The sequence below is a fragment of the Pseudonaja textilis genome, chromosome 6, assembly GCF_049901715.1.
Source record: "Pseudonaja textilis isolate UNSWEBS1 chromosome 6, rPseTex1.2, whole genome shotgun sequence".
Taxonomy (NCBI): Eukaryota; Metazoa; Chordata; class Lepidosauria; order Squamata; family Elapidae; genus Pseudonaja; species Pseudonaja textilis.
In genome coordinates this window covers 25,508,635-25,528,456 of record NC_141995.1, presented here as the reverse complement: position 1 = coordinate 25,528,456, position 19,822 = coordinate 25,508,635, and the positions used below count along the sequence as shown (strand labels likewise).

General features: G+C 36.3%; 1 protein-coding gene across 2 annotated transcripts; it reads left to right on the top strand.

The window, feature by feature from the left end:
- The first annotated feature begins 1,638 nt into the window (after positions 1-1,638).
- Positions 1,639-17,985, top strand: USP38 (ubiquitin specific peptidase 38). Of its 2 annotated transcripts, none has more exons than XM_026698093.2 (10): positions 1,639-5,512; positions 6,732-6,864; positions 7,951-8,080; positions 8,261-8,362; positions 8,811-8,969; positions 9,583-9,776; positions 10,327-10,420; positions 11,323-11,429; positions 12,072-13,407; positions 16,074-17,985. In XM_026698093.2, the coding sequence occupies exons 1-10, from the start codon at positions 4,762-4,764 to the stop codon at positions 16,233-16,235; spliced, it is 3,168 nt and encodes a 1,055-aa protein (XP_026553878.2). In that variant the 5' UTR covers positions 1,639-4,761; the 3' UTR covers positions 16,236-17,985. The 2 variants fall into 2 exon arrangements, with proteins under 2 accessions (XP_026553878.2, XP_087792218.1); XM_087936092.1 differs by having other exon boundaries at positions 4,535-5,528.
- Positions 17,986-19,822: the final 1,837 nt, after the last annotated feature.

Below are 19,822 nucleotides of genomic sequence, written 5' to 3'. Positions count from 1 at the left end.
AATGATGCAAACATTAAATAACAATATTATCAAATGCTTTAAATAAAATAAAGACAGATTAAAATACATAACCAATAACCATGAATACAGCTTCACAACCATAGTGTTTGCACTGGATATGGCTAATGGATAAAACAAGATCCCATCTCCCTGTCCCTAGCGTGGGCATCCTGCTCCCTTCCTCCTCATCTTTTTAAATTGTAAATTATTACTGTTATTATAAGTATTTATTATTGCAGAGTTTTATTGGCTTTAATGTTTGTAAGTTGTCCAGAATCGCCTTGAGATCTAATCAATCAATCAATCAAAGGCCTAATAAATAAATATATTAAACAGTGAGATGTCAAACTGATTTAAAACAATTTTAAGTTTGTGTCTAAATAGTAATAAAATGGTGTTTATTTTATTTTTAATGGAAAGATACATTTGTACAGAGAAGACTTCAAAGTGTCCAAGATATATGAACTGTCAAGGAAAATAAGTACTTTATTATTGCTATAATGTATGAGAAATTACAGCCAGGTTTATTTTTGTTTAGTACAATTAAGCCAATGAACATATCATACTGGGACAAAGAAGTCCATTGGACTTTATTATTATTTAGATATGTTTAATATGTGTTTTTAAATACAATGAATCATACTCATGCCAGCCTTTCCCCTCATTTCAATACTCAATCAGAATAACAGCATCTCCATATTTGTTGCTTCCAGTGTTGTTCCATTTATTTATGTAATTTCCATTATAATGTCAAAGGATAGTTGTCTTGTAATACAAAACACCACAGTATAACAATATACTGTGAACAAGTTCTTCCTTTTATCTGTTATTAATAAACCCACAGCCTAGAATTGTGAGAAAAGTGAGAAAGTGTTGTGGCAACTCAGGGAATGGAATTCAGCTTATTTAAAATGATAGCTTACATTTATAATACATTGTTTAATACATTATGATATATAATGTTTAATTATATGGACTGTCAGTGATACTAGTATTCACTGTCAAGTAAAATAACTCAAATATCCTATTGCACCATATACAAATCAATATTTGCAAATATGGAATGTAAAACATCAATTTATTTTTGTTCTCTCTTTAGCAAGACATCTTTATACTTTAGTTAGGGTCTATCAAGTTGATAGAAAATCACTAAATTCATCTTAATACAAATGAGGAAATCATCCTCTTTTTTTGCTTCTCAATACTACAATAATAATATTTTGGACTTATTGGTTCCATTGTGTTTGTACAGAAAAGAAATAAGTGATTATTTTGTTTCAGATGCAACCAGAATAATGCTTCATTAAACACATAGTTTTGTAGTGTTCTAAAATTATGTTCTATGCAGAAGTAATGGCATATATTAGTTTGACTATAAGACAAAATTTAATATTTTTGGATTAACACATTCTTTTGAACTATTTAACTATTATTGGAAGCTGATAGCTGGACAATGGAAATTGATTCTGTCATAATTATTGCTAAGAGTTTGGTTTTCACTTTTGGAAGGACAAATGTATGGTCCCAGTTACCTAGGAGACTGAAGACCTGATGTTAATTGCAATTTACAAACAATGTAACAATGTAGATGTAGAATATGTATGGACAATTACAATGAAATATATATTTATTGAAATTTATATTTAAAATGATACACACACGTATCCCACACCACAGACACACACATACACAGAGAAGGATTCACACGTACAATTTCTGTTGTTACTTCCTTGAGGTAATTTTTTTATTTTTAAATAATAAGAAAAAAATCCTTATTGCTTTGACATAAAACAGATATTGTCATGGTAGCATAACATATAACTTTATGCAGCCCAAGCAAACAATGTATTAACTGTTAGTACAAGAACAATCTAGTAACAACATAGATACCACTGGGAATCTATGTGATTGCAGCAGATGTAAGTTTAAAAGCCCCTCATCAATCTTTGGTAATTTTATTACAACTTACTAAATATAATGTTGAGGACACCAAATAAAGTGACAGTGAGGACAGCTTTCTGATAGCACAGAAACTGGCAGAGTTTACAACACCTCTGTCATAAGTTCCACACAGATTAGTAGGACAAAGAACAACATAAAATTTGTACTCCAACTTTTCCAAACAAATCCTTCTTTGTGACATTTTGTTAAGCACTTTAAGATTATTAGTGTGGGTACAAATAGCAAGAGCAAATAATGTTCTAATAATCTTTACATATTATTCTGAAGTGCATACAGGTAGCCCCCGACCTACAACAGTTTAGTTAGTGATTGTTCAGTTACAGCAGACCTGGAAAAAGTGACTCATTTGTTTTTCACACTTACAATTATTACGCTATCCTCATATTATCAAAATTCATATTATCAAAATCATAAAAGTCATATTATCAAAATTCAGGTGCTCAGCAATGGACTCATTTATGATAGTTGCTGTGTCCTGGGATCATGTGATCCTCTTTTGCCACCTTCTGAAAAACAAAGTCAATGTGGAACCTGGATTCACTTAACCATGTTACTAACTTAACTGCAATGGTTCACTTAGCATAAAATGGGGCAAAAGTCACTTAACCATATCAGCAATAGAAATTTTGGGCTTAATTATTGCCTACTATCAAATGCCAGACTACCTGCTTTAGATAGTGCAGGCAAGAGAAATTATCTGATGACTCTGGAAGTAGATAGCAAAATGTAGGTTATCATCTATTTTATGGTGTAAGAATCAATATGTGGTCAGTTGTGGTCGTAAGTCGAGAACTACCTGTTTTTGCTGATTAATTGGAAAGTTATCTTATGGTATGAGAATCAATATGTGGATACAATAGAGGCAATTTACTCCTCTATCTCTGAACTGGACCCCAGCATCAGCATCAGCTAATAATGTCAAATGGCATTAGAGTCAGGTAAAACAGTAATACTTCTACATATAGTCAAAGCTAAGGCTTTTTATTCCATAAAACATGGTTAGAATGATCAGCTCAGATCATTTTTAAAAGGATTAACAGATACAGATAGTCCTCAACTTAAAATTCATTTAGTGATTGTTCTTTGAAAAAAAATTGACTTATGACCATTTTTCACACTTTTACAGCATCCCCATGGTCACATGATCAAAATTCAGATGCTTGGCAACTGACTCATATTTAAGACTGTTGCTGTGTCCCAAGGTCCTGTGATCTCCTTTTGCGACCTTCTGACGAGCCAAGTCAATGGGGAAACCAGTTTCCCTTAACAATCATGTTAGTAATTTACCAACTGCAGTGATTCACTCAACAACTGTAGCAAGAAAAATCATAAAATGGAGCAAAACTCATTTAACCAATGTTTCACTTAGCAACAGAAATGCTGGGCTCTATTGTAAGTTGAGGACTACCTATAATTTCATCAGGCGAAGCAGCACTTTATAATATTGGGAAGAGAGATTTTTCTCTTGTGCCGAACTATAGTAGAAATTTTCCCACAAACGACTGGTTGACCACTTTAGCAAAAAGGATTCTAGACCAGCTAGGCCTTTGTCTGGTTCAACAATTTATTCTGTTTTTCGGACAAAAGATCTTATCACGCAAAAAGCATCTCTTTCGAATGGTCTTCCTTTTTTATTAAAGCTACACTTTAAAAAGCTACACACCATTTTCTGCTGATTAAAAGAGCAATTCCATGTCAGCGGGGATCATTCTGCCTCTCATCGACCTTCCATCAACTGATACAGCAAAATATTACACCTCCAACACTGATAACTTTCCAATTAATCAGCAAATACAGGTTAGTCCTCGACTTATGGCTACAGCCAAGCCCAGAATTGATGTTGCTAAGTAAGAAACTTTAGAGAGTTTTGCCCCATTTTACGACTTTTTTTGCCACATTTGTTAAGGGAATAACTGCAGCTCTTAAATTGTTAGCAACACAGTTGTTAAAAGAGAATCTGTTTTTTCTAGTCAGAAGATCATTAAAAGGCGATCACATGACTTGCAGACATTGCAACCATCCTAAACATATGACAAATGGGATGAATCAGTTGCCAAGCAGCCAAGTTCTGAACATATGACCATGGGCTATGCTGCAGCGGTCATAAGCCCCATTTTTCAGTGCTGTTGTAACTTTGAACGGTCACCACATGGACTGTTGTAAGTCGAGGACTACCTGTAAAAAAACCTCTAAAGCGGGGGTCCCCAAACTTGGCCACTTTAAGACTTGTGGACTTCAACTCCCAGAATTCTCCAGCCAGCATAGCTGGTTGAATTCTGGGGGTTGAAGTCCACAAGTCTTAAAGTGGCCAAGTTTGGAGGCCTCTGCTGTAAAGGGACCAGCGGTAATAAACACTACGAATCAGGTCACATTAAACTTCCTGCTCTATTTCAGCCTCCGCCCTCTCAACTTCGTTCTTCCTCGCGTGACACCCTCCTCTCTGGGTCACGCAAAGGGCCTGGGGCCTTTCTAGCGCCGGGGGAAGGAATGCGCAGGCGCGCCGGCCAGGCCGCCGTCCTCCGAACCATCCTTTGTTTATGCGCAATTGGAACGGCCGCCTTCCATTTCCCGTCCGGCGTGACGATGCGTTGTTCTGTGGCTTCCGGGTCACGTGCTTCCCCGGCGTCCGGGGCCTCCGACGTCTCGGTTTTGAGGAGCCTCCTGAGAGACGCCGGGCCGGGCCGATGCTGAGGCGGCGCTGCTGGCCGGGCGGTTGAAAGGCGACCGCGGAGCGAAGAAGGGAAAGGGCCGAACGGGGGGACCCGGAAAGGGGTGGCCAATGCTGGACCGGCCTTCGCCATGGAGAAGATCTTGGAAGGGCTGGTCAGCTCGTCCTACCCGCTGTCGGTGAAACGGATGATCGTGAAGCGCGTGGTGGAGTCGGCCGAGTCGCCGCTGAGCGGGCCGCAGTGCCAGGCCATGTTCGCCCTGAGCAGCCGCCTCATCCTACAGGGCCCCGACCAGTTCCAGCGCCAGGTCGGCCGCCAGGTCCTCGAGGCTTACGCTCGCCACCACCGCGACGACTTCGAGGCCTTCTTCACGCGCGACCTGGTCCTGGCTTTGCTTCACGGGGGAGGAGGAGGAGGAGGAGGAGGCCCCGCGTCCCTGCTCTTCCTCACCGCTCCCACTCCCTCTCCTCCTCCCGGCCTCGGCTCGAACTTGGACCCCAGCGTCTTAGACTACGTCCAGACGGGCCTGCGACTTCTCATCAGCTGCCCGGCGGTGCTGGAGCTCTTCGCTCTGCTCCAGAGGGAAGCGTTGCGCCTGGTGAGCGAGAGGCCGCCGGCGCCTCTGTGCGCTCGCCTTTGCCAGCTCCTGAGCGACTTCCCTCAGTGTCTGCCCCGCGGTAGGAAACTCGCCCTCGCCTTTTGCCAGCAGTTGGTACGCAGCATCGCTCACTTCCAGACCCAAAGCACCCGGGAAGCTGCTCTCCGCCTCTACGTCTCCCAGGTCACCCAGGTCAGCAACCTGCTGCGGGGCATCTGGAAAGCAGAACCCGACACGCTGCTGCCTTCCTTGCAGGAGCTCTTCGCCATCATCTCTTCCACCGGTAGGTCGCCAGGCAGGTAGGCTCGCGTTTTCCTCCCGGGCTTCCCCCTTGAATCGAATCCCCTCGGGATTCTGTAAGTTAAAAAGAAGAAGAAGTGCGGGGGGGGGGGGTTAATCAAGAGAGGGGAGAAAGGCATGCCAGCCAGCCCCCCCAAATTATAGTATAATTCAGGCACAGTTTGGTGATCATATAGGTTCTACTTTGATGAGAGAGATAGAAGCCCAGTTATATTTTTGTTATTGTTTGAAACTTTTAGTCACTTAAGTTATTATGGTATTATTAATGATATAGTTAATATTAAATGTTATGGAGTGGCTTCTTGGACTGTCTGCATGGCTTTTAATGACTATTAGCTTTAAAATGCACTTTCTAATGTGATATTTTAAGGCAAGTAGAAAGTTTTTAATTGCAGCACCATAGAACAAGTTTAACCAAATATATATTACAAATTAAAGAGTGTAGTTCTTACCATGACATGGTGTAATATGTCATGTGTTGTTGTCCATCTGAGGTTGTACTTAACTACTTTTAAGAACTTAGGACCAGATGATTTTTACTATGTCCTGATACATAAAATCATACAACTCAAAGAGGGTGTATTTCCTTTTTCACATGACTGAATCTGAATTACAGAATTTGCTAAAAATAGAAAAATGGATGTTGAAGCTGGTGTCCTTTTTATAGTAGCATCATATTACTGAATGCTACATCTATATGACTGTGAGACAAATCATTTTCATACAGCATGTAAATAAGAAATTCTATGAGTTCACAACAACAACAACCATATGAGATGGTTTGGATAGAAAGAGAGTGACTGGCCCAAGGTTACCAAGCTGGTTTTCATTCCTAAGGACTAGAACTCAGTTTTTAGCCTGGTGCCAAACCACTAGACCAAACTAGACTATCTGTGAGCTAAATTATGATATAGGAAAGCCCAATTAAAGGAAAGCAGGAGCTGATTTTACCAGTACCCTTGTAGTTTCCTTAGCTTTTCTCCAGATGAAAATAGGAAGTAATGCTCAAATAGTATCTTTTATTCTTCCAGCAAAGAGCTTCCACTGAGTATCACTTATTCGGGTTTTAAGGGAGTCGGAGAGCTTTGAATTGGTTCAGAATATGGTTAAAATGTGAAATACACATTTTAAAATTGATTCAAATCTTAGTGGAAAAAGCAGAAATAATGTATTATAATTTCTTATCTGTTTGGCAATTATAGATACTTCTGAACCTTCGGTTGCTTTGGCAAGTCTTGTGCAGCATATCCCCTTACAAATGATTACAGTCCTGATTGGAAGCCTTACCACAGATCCAAATGTAAAAGATGCAAGTATGACACAAGCTTTATGCAGGTATAGTATTCAGTCTGACAAAAGAGTAGTTGTTAACTTAATTAAGCATCTTGTTTATTACATGCATTTTAAAGGGAAGTTTGTTATTTCAATTTAAATCACTGCTTATCTCAACTTCATGATTCTGGATAGCGTACAGTACTGAAACCACAGCAAACAAACAAAACCAAAAATTGCGGACAATATACATGTAAATAGCAGCTGGGTAAAAACAATGACAAATTAACATAGCTATTGTTTGGACTACTGCCTACTGTCACAAAGCATGGATGTCACAACAGAAGGGCTCTCAGGACCCAACATATGGAATTCCCTACTAAACTGGACCTTAAGCATGCCTCTTCTGCCAGACTTAATAGCACAAGTGCACACAATCAGGCAAAGGTAATTCCTCAGATAACCAAGGCCATTCTAGATAATATGCAGATTAAATTTGCATATGTTCGAACATGGTGTTACGTGTTGGATTTGATTTATATTGGAATGGAATACTTTATTTGGCCAAGTGTAATTGGAAACAGAAGGAATTTGTGTCCAGTATAAAAGCACTCAGTGTACTTGCAAGCAATGGAGAGAATAATATAATACGAATAAAATGAGAAAATAAAGAAGGTAATGAAAAGGATAAATAATATTCCATGGTTTAATATGCATACACATTAGACAGAAACTGTGAGGATCATGAGGGAAAAAACACTCTCTGTTTACTGGTCTTAACATACAGTGTCCCATAGCACCATTCCAAGGTGAAATAGTTAATTTCCATGTCTGCAGATATCATCTCAGTCCTCCTCCTGGCCTGTGTAATATACACATCTTCTATGGAAGGGAAGCTGGTTGCAATTATTCTTTCTGCAGTGTTGACTATCTGTTGATGTCTGTACCTGTTCTGTTTGGTTGCTGTACTAAACCAGAGAATTACAGAAGTACAAATAATAAGACTCAATAATTCCTCTGTAAAGCTATATCAGCAGCTTCTGGGAGAGTCTGAACATTCTGAGTTGATGCAGAAGAACATTATTTGTTGTGCTGAGGTATAGGTTTTGCAGCTGAAATACTAAAAAAGAGAAATTCATCACTTTTCAGGATGATTGACTGGTTGTCCTGGCCATTAGCTCAGCATGTGGAGACCTGGGTGATAGCACTACTGAAAGGACTGGCTGCAGTTCAGAAGTTTACTATCCTTATTGATGTTACTTTGCTTAAGATTGAATTGGTAAGTAGTATTATCAATGATTATTAGAATTTTAGTTAATGTTGTAATAAAATTGTAAATAGGTTGCTTTTTTATAAAAATTCTTCACTTTAATTTGTGTATTTGTAAATATATGATACAGAATTATAATACTGCTGTACATTTCTTATTTTTAATAACAATTCTTCCTTTTCCTGAAAGGTATTTAATCGCCTTTGGTTTCCTCTGGTGAGGCCTGGTGCTTTGGCTGTCCTTTCTCATATGCTGCTCAGTTTTCAGCATTCTCCAGAGGCTTTTCACTTGGTGAGTTTTATCTTTTTTTGCTTTAAAACTCACTGAAAAAGAAAATATCTATAACCTTGCCATTTCACTATTATATCAATAAAACCAAAACCACATTCTTACAACCCAGAAAAAAAAGAATCATAATTTTTGATTATATTAAAATTGATTCTTATCTTCCTCAATCTTAATTATTTATGTCATATAACATAATTTAAAACAACTCTAAATAACAGTAATTTAAATAATTTGTTATTTATCTACATAAAAATGTAAAATCTAGTAAGGAGAGAGATACTTCGCAGAATTTTGCTGCTGATGTCTAACATTTTCTTTCTAAAAATGTTATATCAGATTGTTACTCCAGTGTTATTCCAGCCAAAACGTCTTTGACCCTATAGAAATTTTCTTTAAAATGTATTATGTTCAACAAGCAAGCCAATCATTAATCTATTTATCTTAAAATTAGATTGTTCCACATGTGGTTAAATTGGTAATATCGGTCAAAAGTAATGGTCTGCCTACCAGCACAGCATTCTTAGAACAACTGAGTGAATTAATGCACTGTATGATGTACCATTACTCTGGATTCCCAGAACTTTATGAACCCATTCTAGAAGCAATAAAGGTATGCAAACACAAATATTTCAGTACTGAAGGAGTTAAACATCGTTTTTATTCCTATGCATAAAAATTGTATCAGCTATTTTCAGATTTCAGGAAAAAGTAATTAAAAACATTGAAATTATCAGAGTCATGTCTTGAAATTTATCCATAAAAGAAATACATTACCATAAAAGAAAATGGTAATGTATATTTTTACTTCAATGTGGGAAGATTTTCATAGAGGTGTTCCTTCATTATTAAAAAGAAAGTCATTTTAGCTAATTCTTTGATATCAGAGGTTGCTGTTTAAACTAGCTCAACAATTGCCAGATTAGAAAAAAGATTTTCACATTTTTGTTAGCAAGGGAAGAGTGTTTTAGAAGATAATATGTGCATAGATATATGTAATAAACTTCCACAAGATGTCAGGCAATGTCTGTAACGATGGATGGGAGAGCACTTAGCTTTGATTTGCACTCCAAGAAATAAAAATATAGTGAACAAGATGGTTATATGTTGTTGTCAGTTTACAAATAGAACAGAGGCTGCTTGGCTACTCTTTTAGAAGATATAAATGTCATGAAAACACTTTCATAATACTCGCTGTTTGATTTGTCTCTCTGTTTTCATTATAGGAGCTTTCCAAACCCAATGAAGAAAAAATTAAGATTATACTGAATCAGAGTGCCTGGACATCTCAGTCCAGTTCCTTGCAATCTTGTCTGTCTAGATTTTCTGGAAAATCTGAAACTGGAAAGACTGGTCTAATTAATTTAGGAAATACTTGTTACATGAACAGTGTGATTCAAGCACTATTTATGGCTACAGAGTAAGTTTAATCCTATTTGTTTTAAGGCTTGCAACTTTTTGTGTATGTAATATATTTTATAAAAAAAGTACATGGCATTTTTAAAATTTAATATCTAAACAGTCTCTACCATCCTGGCATTTCAAAGTGCCCTGAAGACAGCTGTTGATGATGACAACTAGCACCCATTTTCTTCCTTTTCCTTGTTACCATCTAGGCTTGTTTACTTTACCAGAACCCTTGAGTTAATTGCCAGACATATTTCTGTAGTAGAAGGAAATTTAAAGGCATCCCCTCTGCATTATTTATAATTAGAGAAATTTATTTGAAGGCTGCTTCCCCCCCTTTAAATTTCAAACCAAAGCAGTCATTTTCCAAAGTGATTAAATTGTTCTTTGAAAGTATGGCTTAGCATTAAGATTTAATTCAAGTTTGAGCAGTCTTGTATTGCTAATATGATTTGGAGCGTAGTTAAATTATTTAAAATTAGGTTAGTAAACACACTTGAAACACTGGATTGTCTTTGTATAACTTTGTATTTGAAAACATGATCTCATATTTTTTTTTGCAGTTTCAGAAGACATGTGTTATCATTAAATCTAAATGGGTGCAATTCACTAATGAGAAAATTGCAACATCTTTTTGCATTTCTTGCTCATACACAGGTCTGTATTGTTTTTTGAAAATTAAAATAATATTGCAAAAAAGGGGGTTTTGGCCTTATATATGTGTAATTATGGAATATTTGAATTTTTTATAAATCAGTAGAAAATGCAGACCATTTTGTTTCATCTCTGAAATGTTGAAAGAAGAATTGGATACTTCTGGAAAAAGTGCAGGTTGGTTGAAACTGGGCACTATACTGATACCATGCTCTTAAAATTGTAAGATGCTCTCATAAAACAGTAATTTTGAATTACATATAATCAAGTGTTTTATTCAAACAAGTTAAAGTAATACATTAAGAGGTTAGGATTAATGTCCAAAATTACTTTGGAGAAGGACATGAAACAATTCTCGTTGCATTCAAATACATAAAATTTCATTAGTCTTTAATAATAAAAATTATTTTTCCTATATTTCAAATATACTTTTTAATTCTAAATTCATATTCAAGATTAAATTTGAATATGAAATTGGGAAATAGATACTTAAATATTTGGATTTATTCTGCAGCCAAAACAGTTTGTTAATCCTTCAGCTTTTCCACTAGCCACAGTAGGTGAGAAAGACTGAGAAGTGGGATGAAGAGATCATGTCTAGGGAAGAATCAGATATGAGAGTATATCCTGCAGCTGCATAAGCCTCCCTAACTTCTCAGGCTTTCAATGAAAAATGGTTGGAGATTTGTACTTTTACATTTGCAAGATTCCATTAATGTAGCCTTATAATAAATGAGAAGTAACTTGTGTGGTCTCTTTCCTATCTGAAATACCTGGGAAGGTGGACATCTACTATACTTGCCTCCTGTTCACTTGATTTCTGTTTTTTATAAATTATGAAGTGCTTTGTAGAATAGTGTCAGTGTTTGAAATTTGTTTTGTCTTATTTGTTTGTTTTTATCTAGAGGGATGCCTATGCTCCTCGGCTTTTCTTTGAGGCGTCTAGGCCTCCTTGGTTTACTTCCAGATCTCAGCAGGACTGCTCTGAATATCTTAGGTTCCTGCTAGACAGGTAATGACAATCTGAATTCATCATCCAAGATATTATTTTTAAATAACATTTTATATGCAAAATATGTTGTAGGCAATGCATTTCTTGTAACATTGTTGGGTAAGAAGTATTTACCATAAACGTCTTCCACAGAGAGCTACAAAACTTGAAGCAGTATTCCCAATATTCAGATACAAAAAAATATAGTACTGTATCTTGGTAAAAAAAATATTACTTAAAAATAAATTAGTTGAATTTTATATGGTCTGAAATAATAAGCTTTGCTTTGGATGTGTGATATCTCAGTCACAGTCTCTTTCGATATAATCTTGGTTTTCAGTTACTGTTGCCTAAAAACCTTTTGAATCTCTGCAGTGGAATGTTCCTCTGTTTATAAAATCCATATGATACATCAAACAGCTGAAACTTTACCCCAGTTAGAGCTGAACTAAAGTAAAGTAACTCTTAGAATTAAAGCAATGGAGCAGAATGTATTTGTAGTTGGGCGGATGGCATTAAAACTATAGTATTTTATTCCACACTACTTTTGCCTAGTAAAGAGTTGGTTGTGTGTATAAGCATACTGAAACATAGTAATGTATCAAATAGGTAAACTGGTGGAGAACAATATAACTTGAATAGAACTATTTTTTTTCCCCTAAGGCTACATGAAGAAGAGAGAACCTTGAAAGTTTTGTCTTCATCAAAGCTTCCCGAGGATATGAATGAAGGGTCCCTGGTCCAAGAAGTAGCCAACAAATCTCAACTGTTTATCAAGCAGTCATGTTCAGTGAAAGAGGAGAGAACCTTGATAGAAAAAATGTTTCGAGGGAAACTACAAACAAGCATATGCTGTTTAAATTGCAAAAGTACTTCTCATAAAGAAGAAGCCTTCACAGATCTTTCACTTGCTTTTTGTCCTCCAGTATTCTTTAAAAATGTTAGCCCACCAACTGTAGAACATTCATCTGATGAGAAAGATGACTCCATGGAACAAGTCAGTGCTAGGGCATTGAGCCCCGTGACAGAGATGCCATCTGGTGTGGTCACAGTTGGTGATTCCTGTGAAATGGTCACAAACGATGGGACTTTGAAAGATGCCCCCAGTGACTCAAATTCTGAAACTATTTCTGATCCTTTTATCTGTAAGACTGAAGCTGGGGATAACTTGAAGAAACACATCAGTGAAGTTACTCCTTCAGTTACTGATTTGCTAAATTATTTTTTGGCACCTGAAGTTCTTAAAGGGGATAACAAATACTTTTGTGAAAAATGTGCCTCCTTACAAAATGCAGAAAAAATTATGCAGATTGTAGAGGAGCCAGAATACCTCATCCTTACACTTTTGAGATTTTCATATGATCCCAAGTGTCACATTAGGCGCAAAATCCTAGACAATGTGTCTCTTCCGCTTGTTCTAGAATTACCTGTTAATAGAACTCTCTCATCCTTAAGTACATTGTCGGGCATTTGGTCTATGAGTGTTGAGTTTTCTGACACAGGGGAGAATCTGGCTAAAAAGCTAAAGCCTTCTGGTGCTGAAGAAGTCAATTGTCCTCAACTAATCCCTTATGTATTAAGTTCTGTAGTTGTTCACTCTGGCATATCTTCTGAAAGTGGACATTATTATTCTTATGCAAGAAATGTTGCTAATTCAGGGTCTTCGCTAGGATCTTTGGATCAGTCCCAAACTCTGGCTTTAGCTTATCCTCAGAGCAATTTAACTGCAGCTACTGAAAAGGATCTGGATGAAAATGAAGTCTCAAAGGAGTGGTTTCTATTTAATGACAGCAGAGTGACCTTCACCTCATTTCAGTCAGTCCAAAAAATTACAAGCAGGTTCCCCAAAGATACTGCTTATGTGCTGGTTTACAAAAAACAGAACAGTGCTGGGACTATCAGTGCAAAATCAGCCAGTGGGCTCTGGATCAACGGAGATCCCCCTCTGCAGAAGGAACTTATGGATGCAATTACAAAAGACAATAAGCTGTATTTGCAGGTAAGGGGCAGATCTTAATCAGTTGTATCATTACTGTAAATGTGGACTGTATAATATAAGATTGGGAATACAAATTTAGGTCGATTATGCTGATTAATCAGCATTGTTAAGATAATGTTACGGATTGCTAAATTTTAGTATTCCCAGATTTCTGGCAAAAGAAAGCCTTAAATATTTTCTGAACTGAAATAACGTAGTTCTTTCAGAATAGAATAGAATAGAATAGAATAGAATAGAATAGAATAGAATAGAATAGAATAGAATAGAATTCTTTATTGGCAAAGTGTGCATATGCTCTTAGTGTACGTGAAAAGAAAAAAAAAATCAAGAATCTTAAGATACAACAGCAATAGTAATAGGTTACTAAATAAGCAATCAGATCATACTAGGAAACTTAGATTTGGAACCACAATCATAATGCTGTTAACTTTTTTATAAAGTATTTTATTATTATATTTATTTTTCACCCATCTCACAGTTTGAGATGAATCTGAGTGGCTGTGACACTGCTGCCAGCTCTGTCAGCTGCCGGTGGGCCACAATGGGATTTTGTGATCTGCACTTGTTGAATATATAAATATTATGATTATATCATAAAGGCTTTGCATGAAAAGAAGTCATTTAAAAACTCAGGGTACTGTAAACCACAATTTAGAATTCAGCTTGACAAAAAGCTGTCCCTAAGGTTTAGGCTGATTTGAGAAGAATTTACTAATTTACTACACCCTTATTTTTAGAAGAATAAAGAGGCTTAAAACCTTTTCTAGCTGTACAGAGTTTAAAAGTAAGGCAACCTTTCTCTTTTACTTCTTAAGGGTTTCAATGAGGTTTGACAAGATGGCAGTTCCCTTCTTGTTCCCCTCAATTAAATAATCCTGCCAGATGGGACTTAGGAAATGTACCTCTGGATGATTGCATCTGTTCTGTAAAATAGCCTCTCCCCCAACACTGAAATGTCCTTGATCCTGGTGACCTTCTGTAATACATGAAAAACTTGATAATTCCTCTGGTAACTGAACCAGGAAATTAAGTATGGTAATTGTTGTTGATATTTTAAATTTTGATTTGTTGTTTGCCATCCAGGGTCATAAATCAAAGGGGTGGCGCTATATAGCTAGTTAATTAATAACATTGAATCTATATTTACAATGCTGAAAGCTGAATTGAACTTCCAGTTGTGTTTGCAGGATCAGTACATTCCATTAGTGCAAGAGAGTAATATTAAGGCTTGTGATTGGCCATACTAATGAATGTGACAGCTGAGAAAGTGAAAGAAACCCTAGGCAAGGTTAGTCCTGCTTAGGCAAAAGAGCTGATTGGTAGATATTATAATGAACAAATAAAATTACTGGCCATAATTTGTGTCAGTTCCAGAAATCATAATATCCAGTGCTGAAGTTACTACACTGTATATTATTTGTAAGAATCACAACTACCCAAATCTATCAAATCTCTGAAGTGCTTTGGGTCCACTTTTCTTGATTAATAAATCTGCTTCAGTGGGTTGATAAAGTCAATGTTCTGTTGAATCTATTGACCCATTCAAAATATTACACAGTTCTACCAGTTAATAGATGTAATATTCAATGGGAATAAAAAGGATAGGAATGCTGATCATTTGAGTCCTTGATCTTATTAATCCATGGTTTGAACAGAACTGAAAACGTATCCAGAAAGCTTGTCAAAGGATTTATATAGCAATCCTGCAAAACTAGTATTCGATGTTCTTAATTGTTTACTTAATTTAATAAACAATTTTGCCTCCACCCCTAAATCCTTGAGGGAGAACTTATGGCATGTGTGCCGGAAGTGGCATGTAGAGCCATTTCTATTGGCATGCAAGCCGTCACCCAGAACAGACCCACTGCGCATGTGCACGCACGCCTCTGCCAGCCAGCTGATCGTTGGGTAAATGCCATGCAAGCGCAGGGGGAGATGCATGCGCGGGAGATGTGCATGTACATGGAGTGGGGCATACACGGGAGATGTGCTTGCATGCACAGGGGTGGGGCATGTGTGGGCGGGGTTGCATGTGCATGCGCAGGGGGAGGGGGGGTCACATGCACATTGCATTATGGGTGCAGGTGCGCACATGCAATTTCCGGCACACGATGACGAAAAGGTTAGCCATCACTGCCCTAAATCAATCATTGCAAAACTAAGAATGTCTTCATATAGAAGTTGGTGTTTTTTTCATCTATAGACAGACTAATTAGAACTGTACAAGCTATTTTTTCCAGAATGTTTTGGGGAAATGCTAGAATTATGATGAATCTAGTGTCTTGTTAAAAGGTGTTAAAGAAATTTAAAATGTTACAAGATCCAATCTGAGTCAGTCACCAGGACCAAAGGTATATTTTCCTTCATCTACGAAATTTGAAACGTTCTGGAATAGTTATAGAGGTCCTTAAGTTTAAAACAAAAGTTTCTAAAACTAGTAAAAAAAAACCTGGATATTTCTGGTTTATTTTGTAGGGTGTTTATGTTTTATAGGGTCACCATTCAAGAAGCATTGGATAAAACTATTTGATATAACTGTCATGTGTATAATTGTTTCCTATTTTCCCCTCCTGAAATTTGCATCATAATCAATTTTCTTAAAACCAATGTGTGTGTGTGTGTGAGAGAGAGGGAGAGAGACCACCATTCATTTTTTTTTCTTTTAGGAACAAGAGCTTAGTGCTCGAACCCAGGCTCTAGAAGCATCTGCAGCTTCCTGTTCTTTTCGGCCAAATGGATTTGATGACAATGATCCCCCAGGGAGCTGTGGTCCAACTGGTGGAGGTGGTGGGGGAGGATTTAGTACTGTTGGCAGGCTTGTATTTTAAGGAAGATTGCATTGGTTTATAAACAGCTTTGATTCCTGCACAGGAGTGTTAATGTTACTGAACTGTATTAAATAATGTCCCAAGCTCTTTTCAAGATGTGATTTTTGTTTTAAAAAGAACTTTTGTTTCTTGTTTTTATTTGAAATAAATAAGTGCATCATGGAGAAATCTACCTCTTAAATTCACTTGTTTTTTGGAAGATCTTCTTGGCCAAAAAGGAAATAAACTTAAAAAAAACAATATAGATCAATATAAAGCACTTAAACATTTAATTCTAAGTCCAGTGACAAAATAATATTTGAAAAAAGACCTGTTTATGTGACACCAACAATGCTTGTATTTGTTTTTATTTTATTTCTTAAATATGTAAATTGTCAAAGGCATTAGAATGATAACTATTAAATGGAAATCTAATCTTTTAAACAATGTAACCCAGAATAACAAAAGCTCTAATTCAATATATTTGTATTACAAGTACAGGTATGTAAAAAATCAATTTCATGTGCTTGTTAAGTCACTTTTCTAAATGGATGTGGTCTTGTAGAGAAAGTTTTTTGGGGGGAAGAAAAACATTTGTAGTATTTCTTATTGCTTTGAGGATTTTAAAATTATTTCAGGGAGTACATCTTGCATTGAAGGAAGAGTTTCTATGTGCCTTGCCATACTGTAACAAAGTACAAAATTTTTGAAGCTGAAGAAAAGTGTAGAACATGAGTTGTTAATTTCGTGTTTAATATGAAGTTCATGAATTTTTGAAAAGTGTTAGCTTCTCCAAAAGTAAAGTCTGATGGTTCCAAAAATATAGTAGTTGCTCATATATTTTTAGTAATAATACTGGTTAAAACTTTTTGCATTGAAAATTATCATTGCTGTTTAAAAATTGGAAGTTAAGTTTTACATATATTGCTGAGATTAAACCTGTTGGGGTCATATTTGCTAATTTTATGGTAGTTGGCAAGAAACTTCTTTTCCTCATGTGAATCTTATGTAGATTTTTTTTTCATATATCCTGTTGCATATCAAGATTATTCAGTGAATATGCAGGTTTTAGAGATTGAGAAAAAAATACTCAAAATGAAACAAGGTGAGGATACTTTTTGAAGTTACAACAGATTTACACCATTGGAATACACTATAGCCACACAATGAAGATTTGAGTACTGGGACCTTAGAGGCATCGAGTTGCAAGTAAAAATAGTTTTGTAAGCCCTATACAGGATTAATGTACACACCTTTACTAAAATATGTGATTTTCAACAATGCTATTTTGAAGGGCATAAGGAGTTGTAACACTGACTGGATTTGTATTACACCAAAGATGCATTAAACTAAAAACAAATTACACTCATTATCCAAGAATTCAGCCATTGCCTATTCGCCTGTTCGATATTGTTCAAATATTTTTAGTAAATTATGGAAGTTAAAAATAACAACTTGCAATTGTTTTTAAAACTTTATATTAGGAAAAAGGGGAAAAAATCAGTATGTGGGCCTAACATTTAGGAACTAAATGTTAATAACCTGCAACACAAGAGCCAAAGAACTAGGTCACAGGTGTCAAACATAAGGGATTACGTTGCCATCACGTGATATTTTGCGATGTTTTTCCCATTCACAGAGCTGGGGTGGGTGTGGTCTGTGTGTGATGTATCTGCCTGTTTGACACCCCTGAACTAGATAGTCCAGTATATTGTTTTTCACCTTGCTAATCAAATGGACTGCTTGCCAGCAGACTTGAGGACAACTGCCATTTTCTGCTATTATTTCCTAGAGTCAAAATATCCACTGACAATTGAAGTAATGTTCTAGGTCTGGACAGTGTCTTCTGTAAATAGCATTTTATTTCCTGAAAATTAAAAAAAAAGTTTTAAAAAGGTAGTATCTTGAATAGTTCCTTGTAGTCATAATTATACATATAAAACCACTATCTTCTTAAACATGGGGCGTTTAAGACCAAGAACAATTCAGCCAAAGTTCAGTTTTTTATTAACTTACACACCATGGACAAAATCTTTCCAGGCTAAACCTTTCCTACTCTCACTCTAAAGGATATATCCTGGAGATTCTATCATAACTCTCTTCCTTGTCTCCTATCCAGGTCTGGGCTGGGCTGGGCCTCTTGCCCCTTTTTCTAGAATATGCTCCCTCCTTCCTGGGAAACTGCTACTTTGCTATATTCCATCACACCAGTTTCCCTCTGTGGGCACCATCTCTCACAGGGAGCAACAGAATGTACCAGGAAAAGATCAGCTGAATTTGCCATAGCTTCCAATTAAAGTAATGCCGAGCCATTAAAATTTATAATTTTCCTTAAGGTTACTGTTTTCAATTATCCTATTTTATAATGACCTTGAAGGACTGCAGAAATATGTTTTTGAGACTATCTTTTGAAATTACTCTTATTTTAAATTTATTGAAGAAACACATTTTGAAAGATATTTGATTGGTACTGCACACTACAGTATATTTTTCCATAACAATAATTTGCCTAATAAACTGGTAAATATTGACTGCCACATAGACATAGTCCAAGCTAAAGGCCTATAAAGTTAGCATAATTTGTGAACATTGATACAGATTTCAGCACACACCAGCTATAATTCATGTATATTCATAGTCAAACTTTGTTCAATTCTATCAAAACTGTTTCATACCATTAATTAAAATATTGAGTCTGTAATAAAACGGACGCGTTTCTTTTATAATCATTTGGTCATTCCTCACCACCTCAATTTTCTGAAAACGTTACTGACTAAATAGAGGCCTGCTGTATGTTGTGTTTCATTTCTCTTGGAAATCAATTATTCTCCCAACTGGGTGCGTAAATGTGGACTGAAGTCCATTCAGACATAATTTGAAATAATGGAAAGTACCCCAGGTATGTATATGGATAAATCTGTGAAACTTATAAAACAGTAGAGGACTGAACTTTTGCTAAGCTATCACTCATTGAGTTCAAACAAAATGCTAAGCTCAAACCAGATAAACTATATTATATTTGAAAATGAAGTGTGAATTAAGTGATTGTCAGTAAGAGCCATGCCTCATAACACCCAAATTATACAGGATATTTATGCAGTAAAAATGTTTATAAAGCAATGCTGACATTTTCTACCAGTGGTTTATGCTTCTTCAAATGCTGAAAAATAATTAATAATTCTGATAATTATATCAGAATTTGAAGCACTGCAGAAAGATAAAAAGTTACTCCACTACTTTTCACAGAAATGTACGTAGGAATTGTACAGCTTTCTTTGTCCACATATATTCCCCAGCATGAGGTACATCTGGCAGGTCTGCTGAGGCATTGATCAAATGATAGCATTCCTCCCAAATATTTGAACACCCAACTGTTTGCAAACAACCACAATTCACCCATCCTATTTTTACAATGGCAATATATGTCTAAACGTGCACGATGGTTCTCATGTTTTCTCCATGACTGATTCCAAGTCAGTGTTGGTGGGAAGGACAGTTTGAGCTGTGGGATCCCAAACTTGTGGAAAACCAGCACATCAATTTGCAGGTGCCTAACTTTCTAGCCTTTGGAAAACCATTAAGATCTGGCTTTTTACTGAGGTGTTTGG

Excerpts from the sequence above, each read along its gene's own strand:
- USP38 (XM_026698093.2), top strand. The coding sequence starts at position 4,762 with ATGGAGAAGATCTTGGAAGGGCTGGTCAGCTCGTCCTACCCGCTGTCG. Across the intron at positions 5,513-6,731 it reads CGCCATCATCTCTTCCACCG|ATACTTCTGAACCTTCGGTT; the intron begins GTAGGTCGCCAG and ends TGGCAATTATAG. Across the intron at positions 9,777-10,326 it reads GCACTATTTATGGCTACAGA|TTTCAGAAGACATGTGTTAT; the intron begins GTAAGTTTAATC and ends TTTTTTTTGCAG.